This window comes from Tachypleus tridentatus, chromosome 12 (assembly GCF_004210375.1).
Source record: "Tachypleus tridentatus isolate NWPU-2018 chromosome 12, ASM421037v1, whole genome shotgun sequence".
Taxonomy (NCBI): Eukaryota; Metazoa; Arthropoda; class Merostomata; order Xiphosura; family Limulidae; genus Tachypleus; species Tachypleus tridentatus.
The window spans coordinates 83,894,333-83,920,531 of record NC_134836.1 but is presented as its reverse complement, the minus strand read 5'-3'; the positions used below and the strand labels follow the sequence as shown (position 1 = coordinate 83,920,531).

Here is a 26,199-nt window from a genome sequence, read left to right as displayed (position 1 = left end):
AAGAGATGTTCCGCAATTTACTATACACGTAGTTAAGACATTTTTACCATCAGTTACAGTGATAGAAACAATGCACAAGACACTATTTTCTGTTTGGGCAGAAAATGAAAACTATGTGACTGAATGCACATTTTTCTTAATTATGAGATAGCAATGACACCAAGCGAGACTGCAACAACATCAAACAGATGTTTTATTTGTTCATAATAATTATATCTGAGAATTATTATTGTCAGTTATCTTAATTAAGAATCTAACCTAAGTTATCATGAACATCTGTCTTCTATTTAATGTAAAAAGGGACAAATTTAATTATTTCCGATATCGACACATTTTAGTAAATCTATTAACCTATTTCAGATAATACAGAAACTTGTACAAGCTAATTGGGATGATTAAGGTTCTAATTAATGTGACAAGACTCACACTGGTTACAGGCTCACTTCTTACCAGCTAGCTTGCTTAATTAATCTCACACTCTTAAAAGCTGAATTTTCCCGATGATGATATTTAATGTCCTCGTAGAAATTATAACGTTCAAAGTAATTCACTGAAGCTGAATTGTTTGTATCTGAGTTCAAAGTTAAAAATACAACAGAACATATTGAAATAAACTATTTCCAGTGTTCTCAATTTGGTAAATTTATTTGCTTCACAAGATTCAAGACCCTTTTAGACCACAGAAAAATATTTTGGTTGATATTAACCGAATATTTATTTGTCGTCTTTCTTTCATATTTACAATTTGAATTTTTACAAGGTAAACATAGATTAGTTGATTTCTAGGAACTCTAATTACAAAGCACCATTACATACACTTCGTACGCGAAGCAAAAATTTACTCGCTATATAATGATAATATACGGCAATTATTAGTCTTCCACAACTTGATTCATTTTCGATGCTCCATCTACAAGTAACACACTGCACGAAAGAAAATAATTACAAGCATCAAATATACAAATAAGATTTAGACTCACACACGTATACATGAAATGTAATACTTCTTGATATAATGTTAAGCAGTCACTATTTTATAACGTTGCTTTAACAGGGAAGAAGTTGTTTGGATTATTTTAACTAAGCGTTAGAAATAATAACATTAAATGCGCTTTATTCGCTAATACTGGTTACTCACAGGATTTTGTTAACCGAAAACAGTTGTATGGTACAGTCTTTAAAGACAGTTAGAAGCTTATTACATTTTTCAAACACCACATTCTTAATATCCGTTAGAGCTTTTCGTGAATTATAAAAGTGTATAACAATACTATTCCAACCACGCCATGTTTATTATATCCATTGCCATCAACACGTTCCGCTCAATCTAGAGCGCTACTGGCTGAGATACGAAGAAAAAGTATAGTAGACGAAACATTAATTAAATAAGTATTTTGATACAATAAAAATTGTTATAGAGTGTACGCTTTTCACAAAGCAACGAAGAATTATTACAATTGCAGCTGTCATAATATCAGTAGACTCGGCAGATAGCCCAATGTGGCTTTGCTATAAAAACACACACACACTGTCGTAATAAATTAGGCCTATACATTTTGAACAATGCATTTATAATCTAATCCCATAGGATATTTTTCAATAATCAGAATACTTCGAGTTGCGAGTTCATTGTCTTCACCACCAGGCCATACCGCGTCGCCTGAACAGATGCTATTGTAATAAAATAAATGCGTGGGAGAACAAAATTACAAAATGTAAAAACCAAACACACAAAAGAAATGTTCGCCAAACTAAAATAAACGTATCGACGAATATGAAAACAACAATGAAGGAATATTGGTCGAAACGTTGTTTCATATTCGTCAATAAGTTTATTTTAATTTGACAAGTGTTTACTCTTATTTTCTTTTGGGATGATGTTATTTTTATAATGCTGTTAAAACAAAAGTTGCATTTTTTTTTTACTGCTCTATCAGAACTTGATAACTGGGTTCAAAACTATCATGCATGTAACTACGTTAAAAACGGAAGCAAGAAACCAGTCGATCACGAAGTGACCAACCAATATATTATTGACGTTTGTTTCTGTACTTGATATTTTGAGCTTGATTTTAAAAATAAAATAAACAGAATGAACACTCTCATCTTATTTTTGAATATAATTAATAAACATAAACCTGTCTCACAATAAATAAAATTTTGACCCCATACAACAACATTTACAGCCTTATTAAACTTAAAATAAAATCTATCAGTGCAAATTAGTTTTTCCGTCATTCTCAAAAAATAATATTCGAATCTGTTTTTGTACATGTTTGATTTAACATGGAAATGTGAAAACAAAAAAACTAAGTGGCACAATAATATATCTGCGAACTCAAACCGCTAGAAATCGGGTTTCGATACCTGTGAAGGGTAGAGCACAAATAGCCCATTGTACACCTTTGTAATTAATTCCAAACAAACCGTTAATATCTGGTACTTATTGTATATTCTAGAAGTGAGGGATACTTTATATCATTATTTTAAAATTTAAGCCTACTATAAAACAAATATTAACATTTTATGCAAAACTGGTATCTTAATTTGAATTCCAAATGTATGCACAAAGGTACTTTTTCATGCAGAAAATAATGTATTAAAAACTTGAAACACCTACAAAACTAATAAATTTATCTTGTACATTAAATCCTGAAACATAAAGTTCTTGTTTTACTCAACTCATCACCAATACCAATTGTTTGTTCAAACATTTACTACAGTTTGGGCCAAAATATTTGCTGTTCTCCACTAATGCTATTGTTTACACGCATGAAACAGTTATTGAATAAATGCTCGATTAATAACTTTCTCAGTAGCATATGGTTGGAGAAAGTTACGAGTTGTTATTCTGGTCTGTATTTTAATTTGGCAATTATTTTCTCTTGTTTATTTTATTTTAGAATTATGTCATTTTTATAATGCTGTTAAAACAGAAGTTGCACTTTCTTTTTCTACTTTACTGCTGTGTCAGAACCTGATAGACTGGCTTCAAAACCAGGCCATACCGCGTCGCCTGAACAGATGTTATTGCAATAAAATAATTGCCAACAATAGTGTTTCTATAAAAGGGTATGTTTTGGTATAATCTTTTTTTCGAAACAGATCAACGCTTTGTTCAGACAATTTTTCTGTATTAGGTGTAGAGTCATCCCTCAACACATGTTAAATGCTACAGGGCATTAAGTTGTTCCACTGTCCAGAAATGATATGAAGCAAACAACATTGCTAGAACAGTAGGGTATCCTAGTGTACTGTATCCAGAAACTTGAAACGTCAACGGGCTAGAGGAAACATTTTTCAGGAAAATCTACTGATAAACAAAGAGAAATACTGCCCCAGAAGACTGTGTTTTGATCAGGTTTACACGTCAAGGTCGACAAAAGTTTTGCAATACTTTATGACAGGAATGTCACAAGCACATTCATTACAGGGTATCCAGAAAAACAGTGAATATGAGACTGACCAAACAAGATTATTTTGCAAGAAGTGCTATCTGTAAATTGACATTAAGCAGAATTCACCGCTGTCATCTTGTTACTTTGGCAAGACAGCTTGTCAACTTACAGTTACGGCACTGGCGGCATGTCATCTTTTCAGATGCATCCTGTTCCCGACTTGTTAAAAATTGACGATAAAATTCATGTTCGTCATTTGCTTAGAAAAGAGATGAGGTAAGGCTGTCTTTCCCACAAGAAACACACAAGTTTGGGCAGCAATTCATCATAGTAGGAAAACTGCTCTTTATATCCTCCAGGGAAGCAACACTGATGTCACCTACAAGCATCACATACGGACGAAATTTCTACTATATGCTAGGACAAGGCTTGGCAATAACTCTGTGTTCCAGGATGACAATGCCACTATCCCACGGTGCGCGTGTTGTACAAAACCGCCATGGCCATCAGTCTACAGATTGTATTACCATATGGAACTGAGCCAGAAAATCGCTCACCACGATCCTAAATCAGCTACTGGAGCTAAGTTATAATGCCTTCTCGTGGCATATTGGGATGAAATCACAGTGGATTACATCAGTAGCTTCATCGACAGCATACCATATCGCATCGCAGTGATTACAGTATAAGGAGGATAAACCAAGTACTGAATGTTTAATATGAACTGATATAAGGTTACATACGTTATTTATAACACTCTGATGTTATGTTTTGTCACTGTATACGTTTTGGTAAGATTTTGTTGTGATATGTGAAATGCTGGATTACACATCTATAAATGTGTGATAAAATCGTTTGCTGTACTAATCAACCGTTCATGTCGATCAAACCTATCTCGTTATACAAATTACATATGTATATGTCTAGCATAACATGTATTTCCCAGTTTTATAGCGCTAGGTGTACTTGCATTCTATGTTAATATTTCTTACTTCTTAAAGAATATGTAAACATTTTGACCAAAACTGCATACCAATTATAGTTTTTCATTATTCATGAGAGAGAAGTGTTTATATCGAGAAGTTTTCAAACTGAATATTATTTTGGTTGCTATCTCATGATATAAAAGAATGTTTAGTGTAGATGTTATTTATTTATTGTATGAGTCAATATTTTATTATTGTTTAATTTTTTTCGTAACAAGAGATTTAGAAGCAATTATTTAAAGTAAATGTTATGACAAGTTTAGTTACATAAATCGACAATAGTACGTTGTGTTGTAACTCACTGATACCTAGATTATAGAGCGTTGCGAGAAATTTATTGATGTCTCGAGCAGACGTTTAAGTAATAAGTATATAAATAATGTGTGATGAACGAGTAAGGTAGACAGAGATAAATTAAACGAGAAACATCGTAAAAAGACGTTTGAATAGGAAAGGAAGGTTTAATGATTAATACAAGCCTAACGGTTGATATATATTACAATGAAACTAACAGTGTTGAAAGATGTTAGAATAGTTTATTACGTCAAAGAAAGTTTCAAAATGTAAACGTTTATTTAAAGCAGTCCTAAATACGAAAAACGAGCAAAAGATTTGAAGAGGTATAGGATATAATCGTGATAACTCGGTGAAACGTAAGTGAATTATGCTCGGGTTGTTTGGCGATAGTAATAGAGAAAAATAGTTCGGCTTGTCAACTGTAATTCTAAAGCAATTGAACAAGTTTAAGTGGATGTTTGGCAAGAAAAAAGGAGAACTATATAGTGTTTATGATAATCTATAGTGTAAATACTTTGTTGTACATATGTTTAACTAGTTGCGAATATATATATTATTTTGAAAACAAGTGAGTGCTGTTCGTTTATTTCTTTTCGAATTTACTGCCAACAAGTCAAAGACACTTGTATAAGAATCCTATGTCCAACAACAACACCATATATATTTGTAATACAGAGAAGTATAAGTAAAAGTCTTCAATTGATAATTAGCAAACATAATATAATTTAACATCTGACTATATTCTCAACGTTTTCTAGGAACTACATTCTTTCTACTACATTACAAGGAGCCCAAAACATCTATAAACCTTAAAAGTGATTTGTGTGAAACAGTACCAATTTTTTCACTGTTAAACTTGAAAATGCACTAAAGCGTCCCCACATTTTCAGTGCACAATAACCACTAAATTAAAACATTTATAACATCAATACCGCTACCAGATACAAAATAAGCCACTTTTAGACTGTAATAACCAAAATGCGTGATAATATAAATCGTTATTAATAGGCTTTATACGTTATTTCAGTGTACACAATTAGTAATTTTAACCTTCATGTTGAAGAGCCACATTTGGGTTCTTAAGGAATTAAAATATCCCCATATTAATTAATAATGAATCTTATATGTACATAAAAACAAATAGGAAATTCAATAGGAATATAGAACCAATATAAATTAAGATAGCATTTAAAATAACCTTTCAGGACGTAATAACTGAATAATCAAGCTTTGACAAAATTTCATCATATTTGTAAATGAGAATAAGTTGACTGCTTTATTTTATTATTCCTTGGTGAAAGAATGGCATGTTTACAGCCATACAACGCTGTAATCTGGTGTTCGATTCTCCATGGTGGACACTAAGATAGTCCAATGTGGCTTTGTTCTAAAACAAACTAACTTTATTGTGTTGGCCTTTTCTCTTTCCAAAGTTTGGGCCATCAGGAAAAAAAAAAACTGCTGCTTTAAATCACCAGTCAGTAACTGTTTAGTGAGTTCCTCTTCTGTTTTTCAGTTTTAAACAAATCTGTAGATATTAAAAATGTTGACATTTCATTCAATATCTGGATGTCATTTTAGGAACCAATAATATTTATTAATTTTTTTTTTTAGTTTTTCAAATACTTTGTTTCTTTGGAATTAAATATAAAGCAACACAATGTGCAATCTGTGCGCTGGCCACCGCGGGAATAAAAGAAAACAAACCAAGTTTCAAGCGATGTGAGTTCGCAGACTGGAGGGCTTCTCAAAATATAACAGTCCATCATTATGTGATAATATCAATAAACATATAAAGAATACACTTGTCTAACTTTAGCACACAATTTGCCTGGAACGCTGGCAATATTTCTAACGTTGTTTGTAAATTAGGCTTAAATAAATCAATGTTATTTCAATCAGTTGGAAAATATTGTACCATGGAAAGTTCTGCCGGTTAAACGACTCTGGAACACTTCATTGCTGAGTAACTGCAATCTTACTCAAGATCTATTCAAATTCATTTTACATATTGGAGCATATTGTTTTTAATAAGGTCTAAATGAATTAACGTGTTTTCATTGTACTGTCGTCTATAAATTATATATTTAAAAACAGTTGGTATGGGTAGAAAAAGCACTAGTAGAGGAGCGAACATCGTTTCGACCTTCTTCGATCATCGTCAGGTTTACAAAGAAAGAAAGGGTTACTGACCGATAGCTGACCACATATTTGAAGGTGGTTGTGTAATTGAGTGTAGGAATGTAGAAGGCGTGCTTAGATGTTGGATATATTTATTAATATAGGTATAAAGGTGTTCCTTTGTATTGGTTTATTTTAGGCTTGAGTTGTTGTATAAGTAAGGCTTCTTTAATTTTGCGTTTGTTTATGTTTGTTTCTTTATTTAGTATTTGGGTGTTTTCTATTATTATGTTGTGTTTATTTGATTGTAAGTGTTCGAAAACGTGTGAAGGTGACTTTTTATGTTCTTTGAATCTGGTTTCCAGTTTTCTATTTGTTTCTCCAATATAGAAGTCGTGGTAGTTATCACATCGTATTTTATAAATAATGTTAGTGTGGTGTGTGTCAGTGTAGTTTTTACATTGTATAGACCTTAGTTTTGTGCCTGGTTTTTGAATAAATTTGGTATTAACAGGTTCTTATTTTGTGAACCTGACTATGACCGAAGAAGGTCGAAACGTTGTTCGCTCCTCTACTAGTACTTTCTCTACCCATACCATCCTCTACAAGTGTTTTTTTCTGGTCATCACGGATTGTCGTCTACAAAGTTGTACTTCTATCTCACGCTTGGCATCAGAGTTCCATAACTTTCAAAACAACAGTTAAAAAAAGTTTCCTTCCATGTGATACGCTATCAGCCAGCTGTAGCAAATAATTCATACTAGGAATAGGATGACTGTTGTTTATAGGTAGCAAAGTAGTGGAACATTAAATTTATAGGTTCTACTTCTGAACCCAATCTGGGTACACTCTGGAAAGGCTCATCACTGCCCGTGCCTGACCTCAGTGACGGGAAAAATTTCAGTTTATCAGTCAATTTAAATTATTTCATAGACTTTATAAAGGTTACTTGTATTGCATTCTTGGCTTCACTCAGAGCCAGAGCTCTGGGCTACTTATATCGCCCACCACAAAAAGTAATTGTTGCGCATTCTAGTAATGTTAAGAACCGCTTAACAACAACATAGAAAATTCTAGTTTTATTCATATTTTGATATGTGAGTGATATCGAAATTAATTTCTGACAATTTAGTGTGGAATATCCTGGTTGCGAACTAAACTTTGGCATCAATATTATTCATGTCTGTTCTGCTTTCATTTCAAAAGTGAATGTTGGCCTTTGCCTGCATGCGCAGCTTTTCAAATGCACCTTCGGGAAGCGCCACCGTAAACAGGAGACAGACGAACGTTTGCACCGGCACTACGGTTTGCAATATACAGTATATAAGATGAATTGTAAATGGTTGGTCAAGCTTCTGTTTGTATCAATTATACAGTAAGATAAATAAATTGTATGGTTATTATAATTATGAGAGCTACATGCTCAAAACAATGCTATATATTGAGCAATAAACCCAAAGAAAAACTGAGGTAAAATTTTGATTTAAACCCGTGACTGCAATGGAGAACATTTACTTTGAACAATATCATTTCCCAAAACCAAAACAACTGTGTTATCCAATTTTACTGAGGTGACATAATTTCAAGCAAAGTATTTACTTTTATAACTATTCTTAATAATTAGCAGGGATTTTTAAAAAATCATAATTTTGGTATAATCCCTTGAACTTATCTTTGTCACAGAAAATTCCCATTTTCTCCTTACTAGTTAAATATAATTGTATAATAAAGAAATATTCTGATTGGATGGTTTGATGTTACGGAACTAGCTAGTAAAAAGAAAAAAAAATAGTTGTTTTTTTTCACATAGTATTTTTAGCTCACAAGTCTAACGATATTCAGATTTTTAAAAAAAATTTTTGGCGCGAGATAAATGTTGGAAAAAACATTTCACGATTTAGAAATCCACCAATAGACAATCGTAGATTATTCATTCTTTTCAAACTGTGTGTTTTAAGTTTGTGTCGTTTTTTTTTATGCACAAAGCTATACAATGGGCTATATGTTTTGTGCCCACCACAGGTATCGAAATCCGATTGCTTGTGTTATAAACCTACAGATGTGCCACTGAGCTGCTGGGAGAAGGGAGAGTACGTTCAAGAACAGTGTTTTTAGATAAAGGGTATTTTATTAGAGTTAACAACTGCGAAGCCTTTACTGTTGCGTAAAGCCCGGCATGGCCAGGTGGTTAAGGCATTCGACTCGTAATCTGAATGTTGTGGGTTCGAATCCCCATCTCTCCAAACAAGCTAGCCCTTTCAGCCGTGGGGGCGTTATAATGTGCGGTTAATCCAACTCTTCGTTGGTAAAATAGTCCAAGAGTTGGCGGTGGGTGGTGATGGCTAGCTGCTTTTCCCCTAGTCTTACACTGCTAAATTAGGGACGGCTAGTGCAGATAGCCCTCGTGTAGTTTTGCGCGAAATTCAAAAATAAACCTGTTGCCTATAGTATGCGTGTTTTTCTTATAGCAAAGCCACATCAGGCTATCTGCTGAATTCGTTTGATTATTGTTCATCAGATAACTTCCTGGCTTACCGGGTAGGTGGTCAGAAGTGTTCTAATCCAAGACGACAACTCTAAAAATCGTCTTCATCTGGTTTACCTGGTGAACTTCATTTCCATATTGAGGTTTAAATTAGTTTTGGTTGTAATAATAATAATAATTAGTTTAAACTCTGTACGTGGTTCATTAGATTAAGCAGATTCTCTGTAAAGGTAGTTTATTTAACATTTATTCGTATTTACTCAATAAATAATTATGTTTATTTCTTATTAAGTCAAAGTTTTTTGTTCAATTCCAAAATAATCTAGTATAAAGCCTGGGTGATATCCGACGTTCCTAAAAAAATTACTGGAAATTTGGAGAAACAGCTGTAGCATACATGCGAGAAGATACATTGCGATTTGTCTTAAGTTTTCATGAATCCTTATTTAAGTCAAACATGTATTTATAAGCTGTTAATTATTCGTATGACCTGTTCTAACTATATATAAATATGGGTGGGTGTTTTATTATAACAAAGCCACATCAAGCTAGCTGCTGAATCCACCAAGAGGAATCGAACTCCTGGTTTTAGCATTGAAAATAGAAGATTTACTGCTGTCCCTCCGGCGGACCTAACTATAATGACACTTAATAAATGGTAATGATACACTGTTATTTGCAACTGAAACAAGTGTATTAAATAAATATATGGTTACAGTTGCTAACCTTGTATTTTTGCTGTTAATGATATTTAAGTTGAACTTTTGAACTGTTTTCATTTCTTATAACGTTAACGGAAATACATATAAGGGTAGTGTACACAAGGGTAATGCTTGTTATTTTCCTTACACTTTGGCTGACCTACATTATTCAATTTCAAATTGAATTTATTGAAGAAAAAATATTAAAAACATTGACACATATGTTTATTACACATTCGGACTTAAAAAACAAATTTTCTACATCAGTTGTTCGTTAATTTCTGCGGGGGACACGAGTTGATCACCCTAACCATCTGGTGATGCAGGGTTGTTTATGTTTAAAGACTGTCGTCTGAAACATGTAGATATGATAAACACAGAAGAAGAAGAAAATTAGCCTACGTTTAAGTATCACTGTATGTTTTTTAAAACTGCATTTTACATCAGAAAATAAACTGTTAACTGATTAGTACTCCAATGTAAATGTAGGTAGATTTTATTTCTTTGATGATATTTGTCAGCTCGTAACTGTTTTAAGTTTTAAAAAAGGTGTCTTCTTAATTCTGTTAAAATATATGATTTGTTCTTTGTGGACAAGTTTAAATCATTTCAACTGTTACTGAAAACTTTCTCTACAGGAGCAGCATCCTTGGTTCATCCTTATACATTTTCACTGAATTAAGCAAAACGTATATATTCCAACTTTATGAGATTGTTAAAAATGTATAATGATTAAGGAGCAAAATCTTGCTTTTGATTCCAAACTACCAAAATCGACTGTCTATCCTGACTAAAGGTTTATTAAAGTGTAGACTGCTACTCGACGAAACCATTAAGAATGTTATATTACAGTATGTAAATACATAATTTAATGTGATCAAAAATTAGTTAAGAAAACTCTTTAAAATAGAAAGAAGAAATTTTGTAATGATCCCTAACTATTTATAGCTTGAAATACAAATTGTCGCTAAATCTAGTAATAAAATGTTTTCTTTACTCAACGATTCGAATCATGATCATTCACAAAAGCATTCTTAGCTATATACTTTTGTCAATATTTAGTGTTAACATATTTTTGTCACTTCTTGTATTTGTGCATTTTCTTATAGCAAAGCCACATCGGGCTATCTGCTGAGCCAACCGAGGGGAATCAAACCCCTGATTTTAGCGTTGTAAATCCGTAGAGTTACCGCTGTACTAACGGGGGGTGTCACTTCTTAGTATCAGAAATCCATAAGTGGAGGATTATTCAATAAATAATATTTTGTGGTGAAATAAAATCAGTAAATAGAGCTTCCATTTTATCCGTAATCGTATGTTCAATCTACTGATTCTAATAGTGATAGCTTTAGTGATAACTTGTAACTTGGCAGCATTCGGGTTGGCATACCTTGCAAACTACAGCTGTATGCGTTAGAACGGTCAGATGATTCACCCGTAAAGACGGAACCACGCAATACCGACTATATAAACCGCTGCTCATTACATTTTACATGTGTATTTTCTTATAACAAAGTCACATCGGGCTACCTGCTAAAGCCCACCGAGCTCCTTATTCTAGCGTTTTAAATCCGTAGATTTACCGCTGTACTAATGGTGGGCACGTTTTACGTAACCAGTAGCTATGGTACATAAAAAGAGATCATGCGTATAACGGATTATTGAAAACTTAGTTAAAAGTCCAATTGTTTCGTTAGACTTGGACCTTCTTTACCTTCTTTACTCTTCGGGTATATGATATTTAAATACATCTTCTAATAGCTCTGGAGTGAATAATGTATTAGTTTGGATTCAAACTTACCCATTCATATATACGTATAATATATACGATAATTTCATACGTTTAATTGGCAAACATATCATGTAGATAGATTTTAAATGTTTTATTCTTACCAAATGTGATCAGAGCATACCTTTCTTCCAGGTATATCAATATGACGTTGGTGCGCTTAAAAGTCCACAATTTTATTTTAATTAGGGTGATATGAATAAAGAAAAGCCGCACAAGTAATTTTGGATGGTTTATAATTATTAGCTATAATAATCTAACCCATAGGCTTAAAATACTGTAAAATTGTCACTATATAACAACCACAAATTGTGTTTCCTGCTTTATTGTTTCAACAGGTAATTTGCTAAAATTACACAGAATTGTCCGATGTTAATAATTTATAACTTAATATACTTCACTACGTTGTCTAATAATATTATTTGAAAAATAACAAATTCTAGGAGAGTATTGGCACTGTGGTGGAACGTTTCGGTAAAACTTTCCCCAGACATATATGCATACTTATAAATACAAGTACCAGGTACCTAGAGTAACTTTTAACGCCCATAGAGAATACTGTCACATTTGTTGTTGCCACTACTACATGTATTTCTATTCGTAATGACAAGAAACCAACTTCAAGTAAAAATGTTTCTTAGGACGGCTGGTATGGGTATTAACACTTTTAGTAACAAAGCAGAGAACAACGTTTCGACCTTCTTATGTCATTTTCAAGTTAACAAAGAGGAAGTTTGCAACTGACCATTGTCGGGCGCATGTCTTAGGGACGAGTGTGTAAACGGGTACGGGATCGTAGAGAGCGTTGCAATTAGATGTTAGATTATTAATTAATATAGGTATAAAAGTTTCTTTATATCGGTTTAATTTGGATGTTAAGTGTTAGTTGTTGTAAAAGTAGAGCTTCTTTGATATTGTGTTTGTTTATATTTGTTTCCCTACTTATTATCTGGGTATTTTCTATGGTTATGTTGTGTTTATTTGATTTACAGTGTGCAGAAACGCGTGGTGTTTTTTTTCTCTTTAATCTGGTTTACATTTTTCGAGTTGTTTGTCCTATATAGAAAACAACAACTTAATAATTTGTCTCGGTTATTACAAATAATAATTTATATACAAAAGATTTACAAACTCACAAACGATATCCAGTCTTCTATCTGATCTGGAACTGAATATTTTATAGACGGTCCAGGTCCAAGACGAACGAATTAATTCTAAGTTGATACATTGTACACATGACTTGATGGGACTGCTAGCTAGTTCTATTCTTGATTGCCTTTACAAGTTTACTTTTCTCAAAGAAAACAAACATCTAATGTAATCGAATAGATACTTACGTCAACAGTTAATTTACTGAAGTTTTTAATGTTCGAAATCTATAAACGTTCTTGATCAAATACGTGTAGTTTTTCGATTAATAAGCGTTTGCCACAATTATAGTTTCCCAGGTTTATAGTATACTGAGTGTAACAGACCAACAATATTCTCAAATCTCTCTCTCTGCATCTTGTGACGGCTTCCGTTTATATTCATTACGCGAGATCCTCCAAAGTTCAACAGTATTCGAAGATACGCTTGTGTTTTTGTAAAACATATATCGTCGATTCCTACACTCGAGTATCTTATTCAGGTTTAGAGAACAGACAGGACTTGCGCAATATACATTCAAGAATATGCTTTACATGTATTAACTGAAACAAACGTAGATATTAAAATAAATGTACAACATTAAATCCGTTACACTATATTGTATTGAGTATGACACACTTTCTTTTTGTTAAATCAAGTCTTTAACTGAAGGTCTGCGCGGTTCGTGTCCCTTGCGTTAAAAAAAAAAATACAAAAGTGCTTTGCTCTTTGGGGTCGTAGATGTGTTATAAAAATGATGGCCAGCTTTCACTATTCAACTAGAATAGCCTAAAATATTGCGGTGGGTGCTGTTGATTAGCTGCTCTAATTTACGGTTGAAAACTAGTGAAGGCTAAAGCAGACAACTATTGTGTAGCTTTGTGCAAATAACAAACAAACGAATTAATTACCATTATATATTGAATTTAACAATTTCAACAGCTGTAGGTAATGTTGAAGACGCTGTGCTGGTGATATGATCCAAACTTATTCCTTAACACAATAGAAATATGGTTAATGATATGATATAGTGTGGATTCTTATGGCACTTTGATATTTAAAGAAACTGTTGCGCATATGAAGATAACTGGTATGGCAAGTTGCGGATTCGTCTTCCATGAATAAATGTCTTTCGAAACTTTGAAGGTATACAACGTTATGGAAATGAAAATAGTAATACAAAAACACACTTTTATTAAAACACAGTATGAGATTAGAAGTCATATATAATCTCAAAAATATAGGTATCGAAGTAGCACAATAACTAAATAACATTGTAAGCTTACCTGAAACGGCGAACAAAACGACCCACCGAGTTCTGATTTCCCATCTCTTTCTGATACCAGTCTTAACTTTTGAATTCAGTGTTGGTTTGAAATCTTCAGCACATAACACGATATTTTAAAAACGTGATAACTTCTGACTATGGTATGGACAGCTTCCCAATATTCTGGAAAATATACGAAAAAATAAATTCATGATGTTTATGAAGTGCATCCACAGAATACAAAAATAGATAAATTCCGATGTAAGAAACCTTATTCGGTCGATTTCGAAAGGAAGATATATTTTCTTCAAAGATAAACTGGGAATGTAACATGTGAAAGATGGTAAATTTAGCAAAGTATAGGAAAATAAAACCAAGGTACAAAAATAAAATAACATCACTTATAAATACCCATTAGAAGTAACTTAGATCAGACGTAATTCGGGTGAAAGCAAATTTCAAGCATTAAAAAGTAAATCTACCAAACACAAAGTTATTATTAGGAATTCAAATTAACCTGTTCGAACAGCGTGTTTTTATTGCATAAGAACCATTTCAATTTGTGTAACATTGCGAGTCAAACGATATTATAAAACAATATAAAATGTATTAAAATGTTTGAGCTTTCAAACTTATATAAGTGTTGAAGAATTTGTTTGGAGTTTAACGAAAAGCAACACAATGAGCCATCTCTTCTCTCCAACCACACGTGTCGGAAACATGGTTTTTAGTAATGTAAATCTTCAGACATACTACTATACTACTGGGAAGCGTGTTGAAGGAAGTTTAATGTATACGTCTGATTTATGATAGATACTATTTCTGTAATATGAGACAAATCTTTGATAATTATTTTATACTTGTTCATATTTATGGTTAAATTTTGTGTTTATGCAGTTATATATAACAATAAAAAATAATAATAAATAGTGTTTGATGTTAATCAAACGAATAATGGAGGTAAATTCATATACAACAAAAATGCTCTTTTATTTTCATCCTCAACTCTTTTTATTTTGTCTCCCCGGTGAAACAGTGGTAAGTTTAAGGACTCGCAGAGCTAAAACCTGTGGTTTGATTCCACAAGGTTTTGTTTGTTTTGGAATTTCGTGCAAAGCTACACGAGGGCTAACAGTTACAGCCGTCCCTAATTTAGCATTGTGAGGCTATAGAGAAGGCAGCTAGTCATCACCACCCACCGCCAACTTTTGAGCTACTCTTTTACCAATGAATAGTGGGATTAACGATCACATTATAACGCTCCCACGGCTGAAATGGCGAACATGTTTGGTGTGATGGGGATTTGAATACGCGATCCTCGGGTTACGAGTCGAGTACCTCAGCCACCTGGCCATGCCAGGTCTGTTGAAAACAGAAAGAGCGTAATGCAAAAAACCCTCTTACCACATAAAAGTTCCTTCACGTTGGCAATTCTGGACAGATTAAACCTTGAAAAAGTTTACAGACACACCTTTTCTGCTTACTCTGTGCCCCAGGAAATTCACCCATTGATGAAACAATTCACAATACTTTGAATTCAGCTTAAAGTTCTCTTTCCTTAACAAGTTCAGAATTTTTATCACCCCATCAAAAATTTATCAAAGGTCTTTCCCTATATGATAATGTCATCCAAGTAGGTGAGTACGACGTTTTAAGGCAGTTCAGAAAAATCACATTCAATTAGTCATTGTAATTCAGTAGATGCATTACATAATCCAAACAGTAACACAACAAATTACTGCAATCCATTTCCTGCAGCAAAAGTTGTCTTTTCTCTGCTGGCTTCCTTAACCTGCACTTGCCAATGTCTGCTCTTAAAATCCAACGTTTGAAACCATTTTTATCCACACACACACACACACAAAAGTATAGTAAATTATTCGCAGTAGTTAAGCACCCTTCCTTGTGGCTGTTGCATTATTTCTAGTAGAGATTAGATTTAGTTTCTTGTCAGTATTTTTGTCATATTGAAGGTTAGTCAAAGTTCTATTTTATTTTAACGAAAATAATCACATTTCTTACACAAATGCTGTTACAAAAAATCGTTGGGCAAACTCATTTGGAATATTTGGTAAAAATAATGCCAAGTTCAGTCCACTTGAAGACAACTAATTTATTTTTTCTATAACGTTTGGAAGATGCTGTTTTTACTTTGAAATATGTTGTAGGCCTAAGTTCACGAACAACTTTTAAACCATAACATTGAGACTAATGGACGCTTACTTACAAATAAAGTTGCTTACAAAATTCTCTTGCTTAAAAGATACGATAATTTTCATTGTGAACACTATATTACATCACTCACTAAATTCTCATTGTTTTTTTCACACACTGATTGCTCCTAATTATAAGGGACTACAATTTCTCTAAAACCTAGGAAATATCTAGATTATTACATCATCGTCATCTCCCTCTAGCAAATATATTGTTTATTTATTTGTTTGTAGTTAAGCAAAAAGCTGCACAATGGACTATCTATGCTCTGCCTACCAAAGATATCAAAACCCGGTTTCCAGCGTTGTAAGTTGTACCACTGGAAAGATACAAATTAAAACACTAGAAATATAACTTACAATAATGTATCTCAGGAGGGCTGGTATGGGTATTAACACTTACTAATAAAATCAGAAAACAATGTTTCAACCTTCTTAGGTGATCTTCAATTTAACAGAATCGTCATCACGAAGAGCTTACAACAATAACGCGAGGTTAGAAAAGTATCGTTGGCACTGGAAATGACAAATTGCAAACATTAATTTCTATAGGTTTAAAAAGCAGGTATGAAGTATAATGCAGAAAGAAGCAATACGTCCGAAATAATAGTCTCTTTTATATTGAATTCGGTAAAATTAAAGAATAACTATAAAAAAGCCTAGTCTGAAATACAATTCAGCTACTGTTAGCGATACTATTAATAGCCAACCATATAATTTCAAAATGCAGAACTTGACCGTATAAACTTGAAATATCTATCCAACTTAGCGAAATATAGTAATGTATCATTCCAAGACTTGTTTTTTTAAAAGGTATGTTTATTCAACGCCACAATATTATTTAAGATTCAAATTTAAAAATATCAACTACGTATAGCTCACTGATATTATTAATAACATCACTAAGTACAGTGAAGATTGTCTAAATCACTTCCATTTTACCCGCCATCTGCAATCTTATTGTTTACACTCCCCCTAAATGTACAAATGAAAGAATAAGATGCCACCTAGTAACTTACAGTCAAACCGAAAGTATGCACACGTTTCTGACAGCTTACACACTACATTAACACATTGCGAAACTTCGATTTTTGTCACAGTTGTTCACCTGTAGTTGTTCATTTTGTATAACTTGCCCAAAACACTTTGAATTTCATCATTTCATTTCCGTATAGGACTATACCTTAAAATTTATAAGTTATAATTAGATATTTTTCCATTCGAATGTATTTCTTAAGACTTAAGTTTCTTTTGTTTTGGCGAATAAATTTTCCTACGCAGCAAGATGTGGTGCTATAATTAGGTTAGTATTTTATATCTTTAATAACAGCATATTGAAAGTTTAAAAGACGATTTACGTAGCAATAGTATAATAAACTATGCAATATGGACCTTGACATGAATTTTTCACGCTTTGTTTAATATAACGGTTACAACACAAACCCTTATGACAGCTGATGAAATCTGGTTTGAATTTCAATTTAATTCGATTCATCCAGTCTTGAAAAGTTAACAAAACATTTAAATGGAAATTACTGTATCAAATTACCTAAAATTCCTTACAACTTGTTTTTATCGAAATAAAATAGTCCATGTAATTTGTTTCTTACCTGTTCAATGCTACTCTCTACCAACATTACTTAGCTGCTGTTATGCTGTTTAAAATGTGCCGCTGAAAAACATTTAATCTCAAACACGATAACACAATGCAAGAAAACAGTTTCAGTTATAGAGGGCACTACAATACCTTTTACAGTACTGGTATTTCTTTTTTTCATGTAGGTTATTTCGAAGGTATAAATCCGAAAGAAAAGTTACTTTTTCAAAAGATAGATTTTTTGAAGTGATTTGGTTAGCTGACAGTAATAATACAGTACCAGTATAAGCAAATTGTAACATAGTTTTAGGTTATAAGAATAAACTAAGTGAAAATGTTCTACTTTAACTTAAGTTGGTTACAGTTTTATCAGTATCGAGTGCTAAGTGTATAATACACCTTTACAAATATGGTGTATTGTTTACATTACTGGATTGAACTGATTGTGATTGATGAACAGTTTTAGGATGAAATCAAGCCGCTAACAATAGTTTGCTACCAAATAAAAATTGACCAAACGCATATTATTTGATTTTTAAAAATACTGGAGTATTGATGAATATGAATTCTAAGCATAAAATATTAATGCCTGTCTTGAGAAGGTTCATGTAAGTTTCAACTTATAATTAATGTTAATATTAATACAAAATAACAGTAATAATATTTTCAGTAATTCTCTTTCAGTTTTAAAAGTTTAAGAATAGGTAAGGATTAACTTGGACCATTCAACTCACTAGAAATAAAATCACATTCCACTTACTACTATAACACGAACAATTTAAATTTTGTGTCTATAATACCTACGTAACATTAACAATGTAAGATAATAGTAACAAAACTTTATGTGTAATTTAAATATGCCTCAAAACGTTAAGGAATTAACTATTCTATGAGGTATAATGTTTGTAGATGAGTAATTCTGCTGAAAAGAAAGAGTGACTCTGTAGCTCAAAAGCTTATTATCTTGAATATTTACATTCCAATTTTAGCATTATTCTTTACTCCTCCACCAAACAGGTTCTCCACAGCCAGTCTGTTGAAACCCAAACAGCTTTAAGTACATACAGCAAGTCATCTCATGTTTAGAAAAAATAATCAGTCCTTTTTTTAACCACTTCATAGTGAGACTTTAAAAAACTGGGCACTTTTTGTGTAGCTTGTCTCAACATTCATTTACATATGTTTCTATTTTAGATTAATAACTTAAATAAGGAGACCTGAAATAGTCATTATACTTTAAGTTATTATTTTTTTGCATAAGGTTACTTTGTATGCAATGTACAAATAATGTTTTGCTCTAAATTCAAAGTTTTTTTAATGAGATTACAAAATAGGTTTTCTTTATTTACCGCAATCATGTTTTTGGTGGTGGTAATTGCACCTCAATCTTCAGTTTTATTCACATAACTTAAAAACCTTTAATAAATGGAGCAAATTATGTTTAAAATGTTCATTGCTTTAGGATCCACATTTTGTAATATTAAATTCATTTTTCACACGTTTGTCCACTCCAGGTGAGATTCTGGTTCATTTAAATATAGTTTATAATTCTAAAGTGGAAAAATAACATATAATAAATTGATTACTAATTATTTATTATTATAAACTCTTTCTTCAGAAAAGTCTTTTTGAACCTGCTCTACTATTTAGCATTTTATAGTCTATGTCATATTTATTAGGGTTGAGACATTGAAGTTTTATCAACAACCAAATAACTGGACCATGTAACCATTTGGAAAATACATTAACTTATTGAGTTAATATTTCAAAAGCATTGAATATTAGTACTTATGGATTAGTGCTTAGTATCATTAAATAAACCTAGTTTTTTAATATATTTTCTACTCAGTAAAATATATAACAGCTTTTCTATTTACATCCACTTGATGGTAATATTAATAGCAAAACAATCAGTCATTAGCCAGTGAAAATGTAGAAAAGTATACTCTGGGCACAAGATTAAGTGGATATTTGTAAGGTGTATTTGGTTGTTTTTTTTACAGTTCATTAGTTTTGTATATGTATTTATGGTAGAATAATATAAGTACTTTGATTATCTTTAATGTGCAAAAATACAAAACTTATCTGTGTTCTTTGCATTCTAGTTACTTGTGTACTTTATATTATGTGTGGAAATTGTCTGTGACTGTAGCTGCCAAATGCATTGAGGATATTTGACTTAGACAGGATCCAAATGCACATGTCAAACTAATCAGCAGCTATGGAAAATCAGTTAAAAGAATTGAATACTTGAACCCACAATGTCTCAGTATCTACTGCAACTGAGCTATGATCACAGACATTTTCTTCTGTAAGTTGATGATGACAACAAGGACTATTAATGGAAAAAATAATTGTATTTTTTTACCTCATTGTGAATGTTTTTGATTTGTATTATTTTCATTATGGTTCTATAGTAATGATTTGATGACCTATATACAAGTAATGTATATAGTATTAAAAATTTGATAGTATTAAAAATATATATCAAAATCTATTATTGTGCCTATTACTATAGTTATTTTAACCAATGTTGTATCTAAACATATTAGATGTTGTAGAAATCAGAAAGTGATCAATGTGTTACAAAGTTTGAGTTTACTTTCAATTTAATCTCAACCAACAGAATATTGGACATATAAAAGATTTTATAGCAAACACATGAATGAAGAAATAATGCTGTCATGTAAATGTGCATCAAAACCACTAGAAACTGTATTGTGACCTACAGTATTTGTGTGTGTATATATGTATATTTGATTCTAAGCTCATGAGTCATATTTTTCTTGATTTCATTGTGTACAAAATATAATTTTAAAGCAGGTTTATATTATATTTCGGTTGTTAATTGTGGAAGAGTTTGCTATTCTGTGGACATAAGCTACATTGCCTGTTTTCACATTTCGGAGGCTTATAAGTGGTTTCAATACATTGACTTATATTTTATTGTTCACTTGTATTTAATGTTTTTAATATAAGAGTTAAGATATGATTTATGTATTTTATATTGTACTCAAATATTCTTGTACTAAATAATATATGTTATTCTTGATAAAACTAATAATACATTTTGATGTACATATATATATATATATATACAGTGTGTAGTGTACAGAGAACTACAACTTTATAGTACATTTAGTCTTTTGAAATTGATAATTTTGAAGTCAGTAGTGTTAATGTGGAAAAGGAATGTATTATTGCTTGAGCAAAACTGAATAGTTACTTGCATATTTAAAGTTCTGATTGTTTTAACTTTTTCTTTGACTTTGTAAATGAGAAGTATTTTTAATATTGCTTTCAGTGACAAGTTTTTGGAAGAGTCTCTTGAAACAAGGATTTCTGTCATCCTGACTTTGTCTAATTTCCTCAGAGAAACAAAGTTTCAAAAAATATTTGTTGAGAGTGAAGGAGTTTTAAAGCTAACAGAGGTTAGTTAGCTCATATTTTATGATTTTAAAATCATTTAAAAATTTGCTACATATTTATAAGAACAAGCAGGGTGACAAAAATCATTTGACCCATCACAACCATGTTTTTTAGATGTCAGATACTCAACTGTAATCTTGCCCTTTTATTCCTAAAATGCTAACCTAGTGTAATGTGTTCAGAGTTGAATAAATTAGCCCTGACTGTAATTTGAATCTGGTATCCTTAGCTAGTACTAGCATTTAAAGATCAGTACTGCACCATTTAAGCTACTAAGATTTATGTCCCTAGTACTGTAGTGACTCCCATCTTGCCTGTTATAGATTCCCTTATTGAAACAAGACTTATTCTTGAGCCTAAAACACAATACAGCCTATCATTGTCAAGCTGCCAATACACAACACAGTGTCTTGAAAAAGACATCACAGTCATAGGCAAAATATTAGGTTAATTACCAAGCCAAACATTACACAAATGGCTCAATATATCATTCACTTAAGTCATAGATAAGATGAACAACCAGCTGGATATTAGTATATAATGTATTAGGATGATAAGTCTGTTTTAACATCACTGGGGCTTAAACCTGTGACCTTCAGTTGACACTAGTGTTCTGAGGTTAGTGCTCTACTAATTGAACTGACAGAACTGAGGACCCGAACAGATAATCTTCATCCTGACCATTACAATATGTAGAGCTAGTAGCAGAAATACACTGTTTCCTGTTCTCCAAGACAGAGATCTGAGGAATGAATATTTGGTATTGTTTTGTAATTACTGACAGTCAACTATATATATATATATATATGTGTGTGTGTGTGTGTGTGTTTTTTTATAAGTATTGGGCATAGATTCATCCTGTGGTTTTCTTTTTCATTGTGTTTGTGATAGTTTTAGTGATTTGTACTGTCTTGATGTTGTAAAAGTGATAAATCTTTTGTTCAAATCAGAATAGAAATTAATCATAAAGGGCCATCAAGAAAACTTGTGAATCAACAAAGAAAACAATTACTTTTAAATATAACTTTTTTCTCAATATACTAATCTCTCAAAACATGTCTCAAAACTGAATAACAGAAACAAATGTACTTCCTTTAATAAGCCATTAAATAGAGATTGTATCTTGAACCATTAGTATGAAGGTTCTTGGTTTATTGCCCATTGTTGTAAAAATGCATTACTCCACACTTTGGTTCCATTATTGTGCTACAACAGTGACAGTCAACTCCCACTTTTTGATTAGGCAAAAGTAGCCCAAGAGTTAATGAATACTTTTGATTGTCTGACTTCTCTTGGTTCAAAATAAGGAACAGCTGTATTCAGATAAGCCTTTTGTGTATCTTGTTCAAACTTTCTGAAGTAAACTAATAATTTTCAGTGATTTTTGCTAACTTGTCTTCAATTCTGTTATACTTCAAAAAGAAACATTTCAAGTACTTAAGTTCTTACTTTGTAACTTTTAAACAATGAATAATTCCAAGTGACTACTAATTATGTATTATACAAACCTTTCAGTAGTTTTCTTTGATATCCAACAAATAAACAAATCATTATTAAAATTCTTTGTGAAATTTTGACTAACTACATTTAGATTTCAAAATACTCCTTTTTTGATGTCTTACAAGCTTAATTTTTCACAAGGTTTTGTTTATTAATATAATGTGCATTGTATACAGATAAGGAGGGATTTGGAACATCTTGTGCTAGCTATTTAGGGATGCTTTTCATGTGAAGTTACTGATAATGCTATTTGTATATTGGAGTCAGGTAATTTAATCAATTAAAAAATAGTTACTTTTGAACAATGATTACATTGTTTAATGCCACACACTAATTAATTAATTGAGATTAGTGTTTTTGATTTTCAATTGTTAATTAATCAAAATTAATATGTAATCATATGTAAGAAAATAACAAACTAATTTAAATTAGATCTTCTGATTATTATTATCTTTAATCATTACAACTATACAAGTAATAAGAATATTGTCATTATGCTAATTTGATGTCAACTGAGAGCTACATATTGGGCTATACATGCTCTACTCATAACAGGAATCAGCTTTGGGCCAGTATGTTTTGGAACTTTGTTTGTTGTTTCATGATTCAGTTATCATAGCCATTAAACTTGCTTGCCCTGTATCTGTTATGACAAAGCTACTGAAGCTATCTGCCACTGTTACTACTATTTTGAACTGCTGACTAGCTGGAAGACAGTTTGTTGGCAACCCCCACTATGAAACATTTGAGCTACATTTTTTCTTCTTTGCTCATATTTTGTGTAGGGAAACAATTTTTATGTCATTACTTCATTTTTATAAAGTTTAAATGCATAAGAATGTATTTAGGCATTCAAGGATGTCCTTGCATAATCCACCCTTGAAAAAAAATGTAACATGGTTTGAGGAAGACTGTACTAACCAATTAATTTAATGTAACTAATCAATAGGTTCATCAGTTAATTGATTAGCAAATAGTACTAACTGCCCAAATCTGTCCTTTCAGTGTGGATTCCTGTACATGGTTAGGGGACCTCTCATGGAAGGTTCTTTTCTTTCAGTTTACCTCTTCTGGGATCTAAACATCCACCCACGTGTTTACTGTGCATGGTGACATGTAAAGGGGAGGAGAGGATCCTGGTGGTTCAGGGGTACAACCCTAACACATCCCTTTGGCCTTGAATTCCTGTAGTAGGGCAGCCTTAGGGTGGTCCCCCTTGGTTCAGTCGGCTGGTCCGTTTGGGCTAGGGCCATATAAGTACCAGTGTTGGATGTTCTCAACAGGTGTTGAGGGCATTGTATCTGATGCTGGTGTTTGGGTACAGTGCTCATGAAACCTTGGCATTACTGAAGTGTCCTTTTTTGACATTGTAATGTATCCCCTTGTAGGGCTCTATGATGGGTGGGGTCAGTGGATGCAAAAACATTCTTTTTTTATTAGAAATTCCCCAAATAAAAACTCAAATAATGAAAAAACAGTCCAGAGGTAAATGACCACATCTTGGAGATTCTGACCAGTAATCTTCAATATCTGTAATGCCTGTACCTCATTTTCTTATATTACATTTTTTCTTCTTCAGACAAACCTTCAGGGCAAATGTCTCCCTTTTTTATTCAGAGCAACTAGAGAGACTTGCTGGCTCTCCAAAGTCAGTCAAAAAGCTTCTCTTTGGTGACATATTGGTGGAAACATCCACATCTAAACACAGTGGACTCACTCTTCTTACATTCAAAGGCTATTGGGATTACACACCATGCTACTTTGAATTCATCACATGGAGTTATTGTTGAGAGGGATATGAAGAACATCCATGAATTGGAGATTTCTCTGGTTTCTCCACCCAAGGAGTTTCTACAGTGAGGCATATCTCCACTCACAAAGATGGAATTATGATGCTGACCAATGTCCTCATTTTAACATTTACATCAACACGTCCATCTGCCACCATCAAGACAGGTTATCTTAATTGTAAGGTACGGCCATATATTCCGAACCCTCTCAGATGTTTTTAGTGTCAGAGGTTCTGCCACTCAAAGACATCACGTCATGGTTCCTTGATATGTACTCATTGCAGTGGCAAAGACTACAGTACCTGTGAGTGTGAAACAGACCCTCATTGCATTAATTACAATGTCACCTATTATACTTTTGTTCTTGCCCAAAATGGTTGGAAGAAAAAGAGGTGCAGAATTTGAAGACGATTCAAAATATTACTTACCCTGAGGTTCCAAAGTTACTCTCCACCACTTCATCTTGTACATATGGTGCTGCACTTTGTTCCACTACAACAGTGAGAGTACAGATGGATTTCTCCGTTCTTCCAAAAGAATCATTCTCAAACTGTATGAAAAGTCTTTGATCTTCATGGTTAGAAAAGTTGATGAATTGACATCAACACCCACCTCTGTTCCAAACATTCATTCCAGCAAACCTCAAGATCCACTTGATTTGGTTCTGGATATGGGCATTTCCTTGGGTACATCTTCTTCTCCCACCCCAAGATGCAAAACAATCTATCGTTCACATCTTCAGTCGCTAGAATCCTGTTCCAGTGGCAAAGATCTGTCAAATTGACAGACCTCCCTTGAATAAAAAAAATAAAAAAAAGGTGTGGTTGAAAATGGAAGGGCTCTCCACCCAATGCGTCTACACGTAAATAAAAATGGTCGTTTTGATACAATGGAACTGTTAAGGTTTACGTTTTAATCTGGATGACATCAAAACACTGATTACTTCCAACCATCCTGCATATCTTTCTTTACAGGAAACATTTCTGAAACTTGCTGATATAATCACTTTTTGGCAGTTTTATTTGTACAGAAATAACAGGCTGTGTGATGGATGAGTGCATGGAGGGATGGCTTTGCTGGTTGATCAGCATGTGACCACTTTGTCTTTGCTACTCAACACACCCTGGAGGCCGAGCTGTCTGTGTTTTTTTGGGTCGTATCATCACTGTTTGTCCTCTTTGCCTGTCTCCTAAAGAAACCATTGATCAATCAGACCTTGATGCTCTTTTTGAACAGTTGCCATATCCCTTTTTAATTCTAGGGGATTTTGATGGACATAATCCCCTTTGGGGAGGTATTGATATTGATGGGAGTCACTCCGTAGAGCATATGCTCTCAGATCACAACCTTTCTCTTTTCAATACTGGTTCTTGTACTTATTTTCATGCACCTAATCAGTCCTTTACTCTTATTGATCTCTCAGTTTGCTCCCCTTCACCATTCTCCCACTTTTCATGTAGGATTGACAATAACCAACGAGACAGTGATTATTTTTCTA

General features: G+C 32.7%; 2 protein-coding genes across 3 annotated transcripts in view; one reads left to right on the top strand and one right to left on the bottom strand.

The window, feature by feature from the left end:
* Positions 1-18,098, bottom strand: part of LOC143233843 (uncharacterized) — a 109,169-nt gene extending 91,071 nt beyond the window's left edge. Inside the window, exons 1-2 of the mRNA XM_076470612.1 lie at positions 17,996-18,098; positions 14,192-14,355 (exon numbers count right to left, since the gene is read on the bottom strand). Coding sequence (XP_076326727.1) covers positions 14,192-14,235 — 44 coding nt within the window. The 5' untranslated portion in view covers positions 14,236-14,355; positions 17,996-18,098. The remainder of the gene's footprint in view (positions 1-14,191; positions 14,356-17,995) is intronic.
* Positions 18,099-18,137: 39 nt separating this feature from the next.
* Positions 18,138-26,199, top strand: part of LOC143233840 (serine/threonine-protein kinase Nek10-like) — a 123,295-nt gene continuing 115,233 nt past the window's right edge. The window contains exons 1-3 of one of the 2 annotated variants that reach the window (XM_076470605.1): positions 18,138-18,590; positions 20,088-20,293; positions 21,287-21,413. In XM_076470605.1, the coding sequence (XP_076326720.1) occupies positions 20,244-20,293; positions 21,287-21,413 (177 nt within the window). In that variant the 5' untranslated portion in view covers positions 18,138-18,590; positions 20,088-20,243. The remainder of the gene's footprint in view (positions 18,591-20,087; positions 20,294-21,286; positions 21,414-26,199) is intronic. The other variant, XM_076470604.1, reaches the window with a different exon arrangement.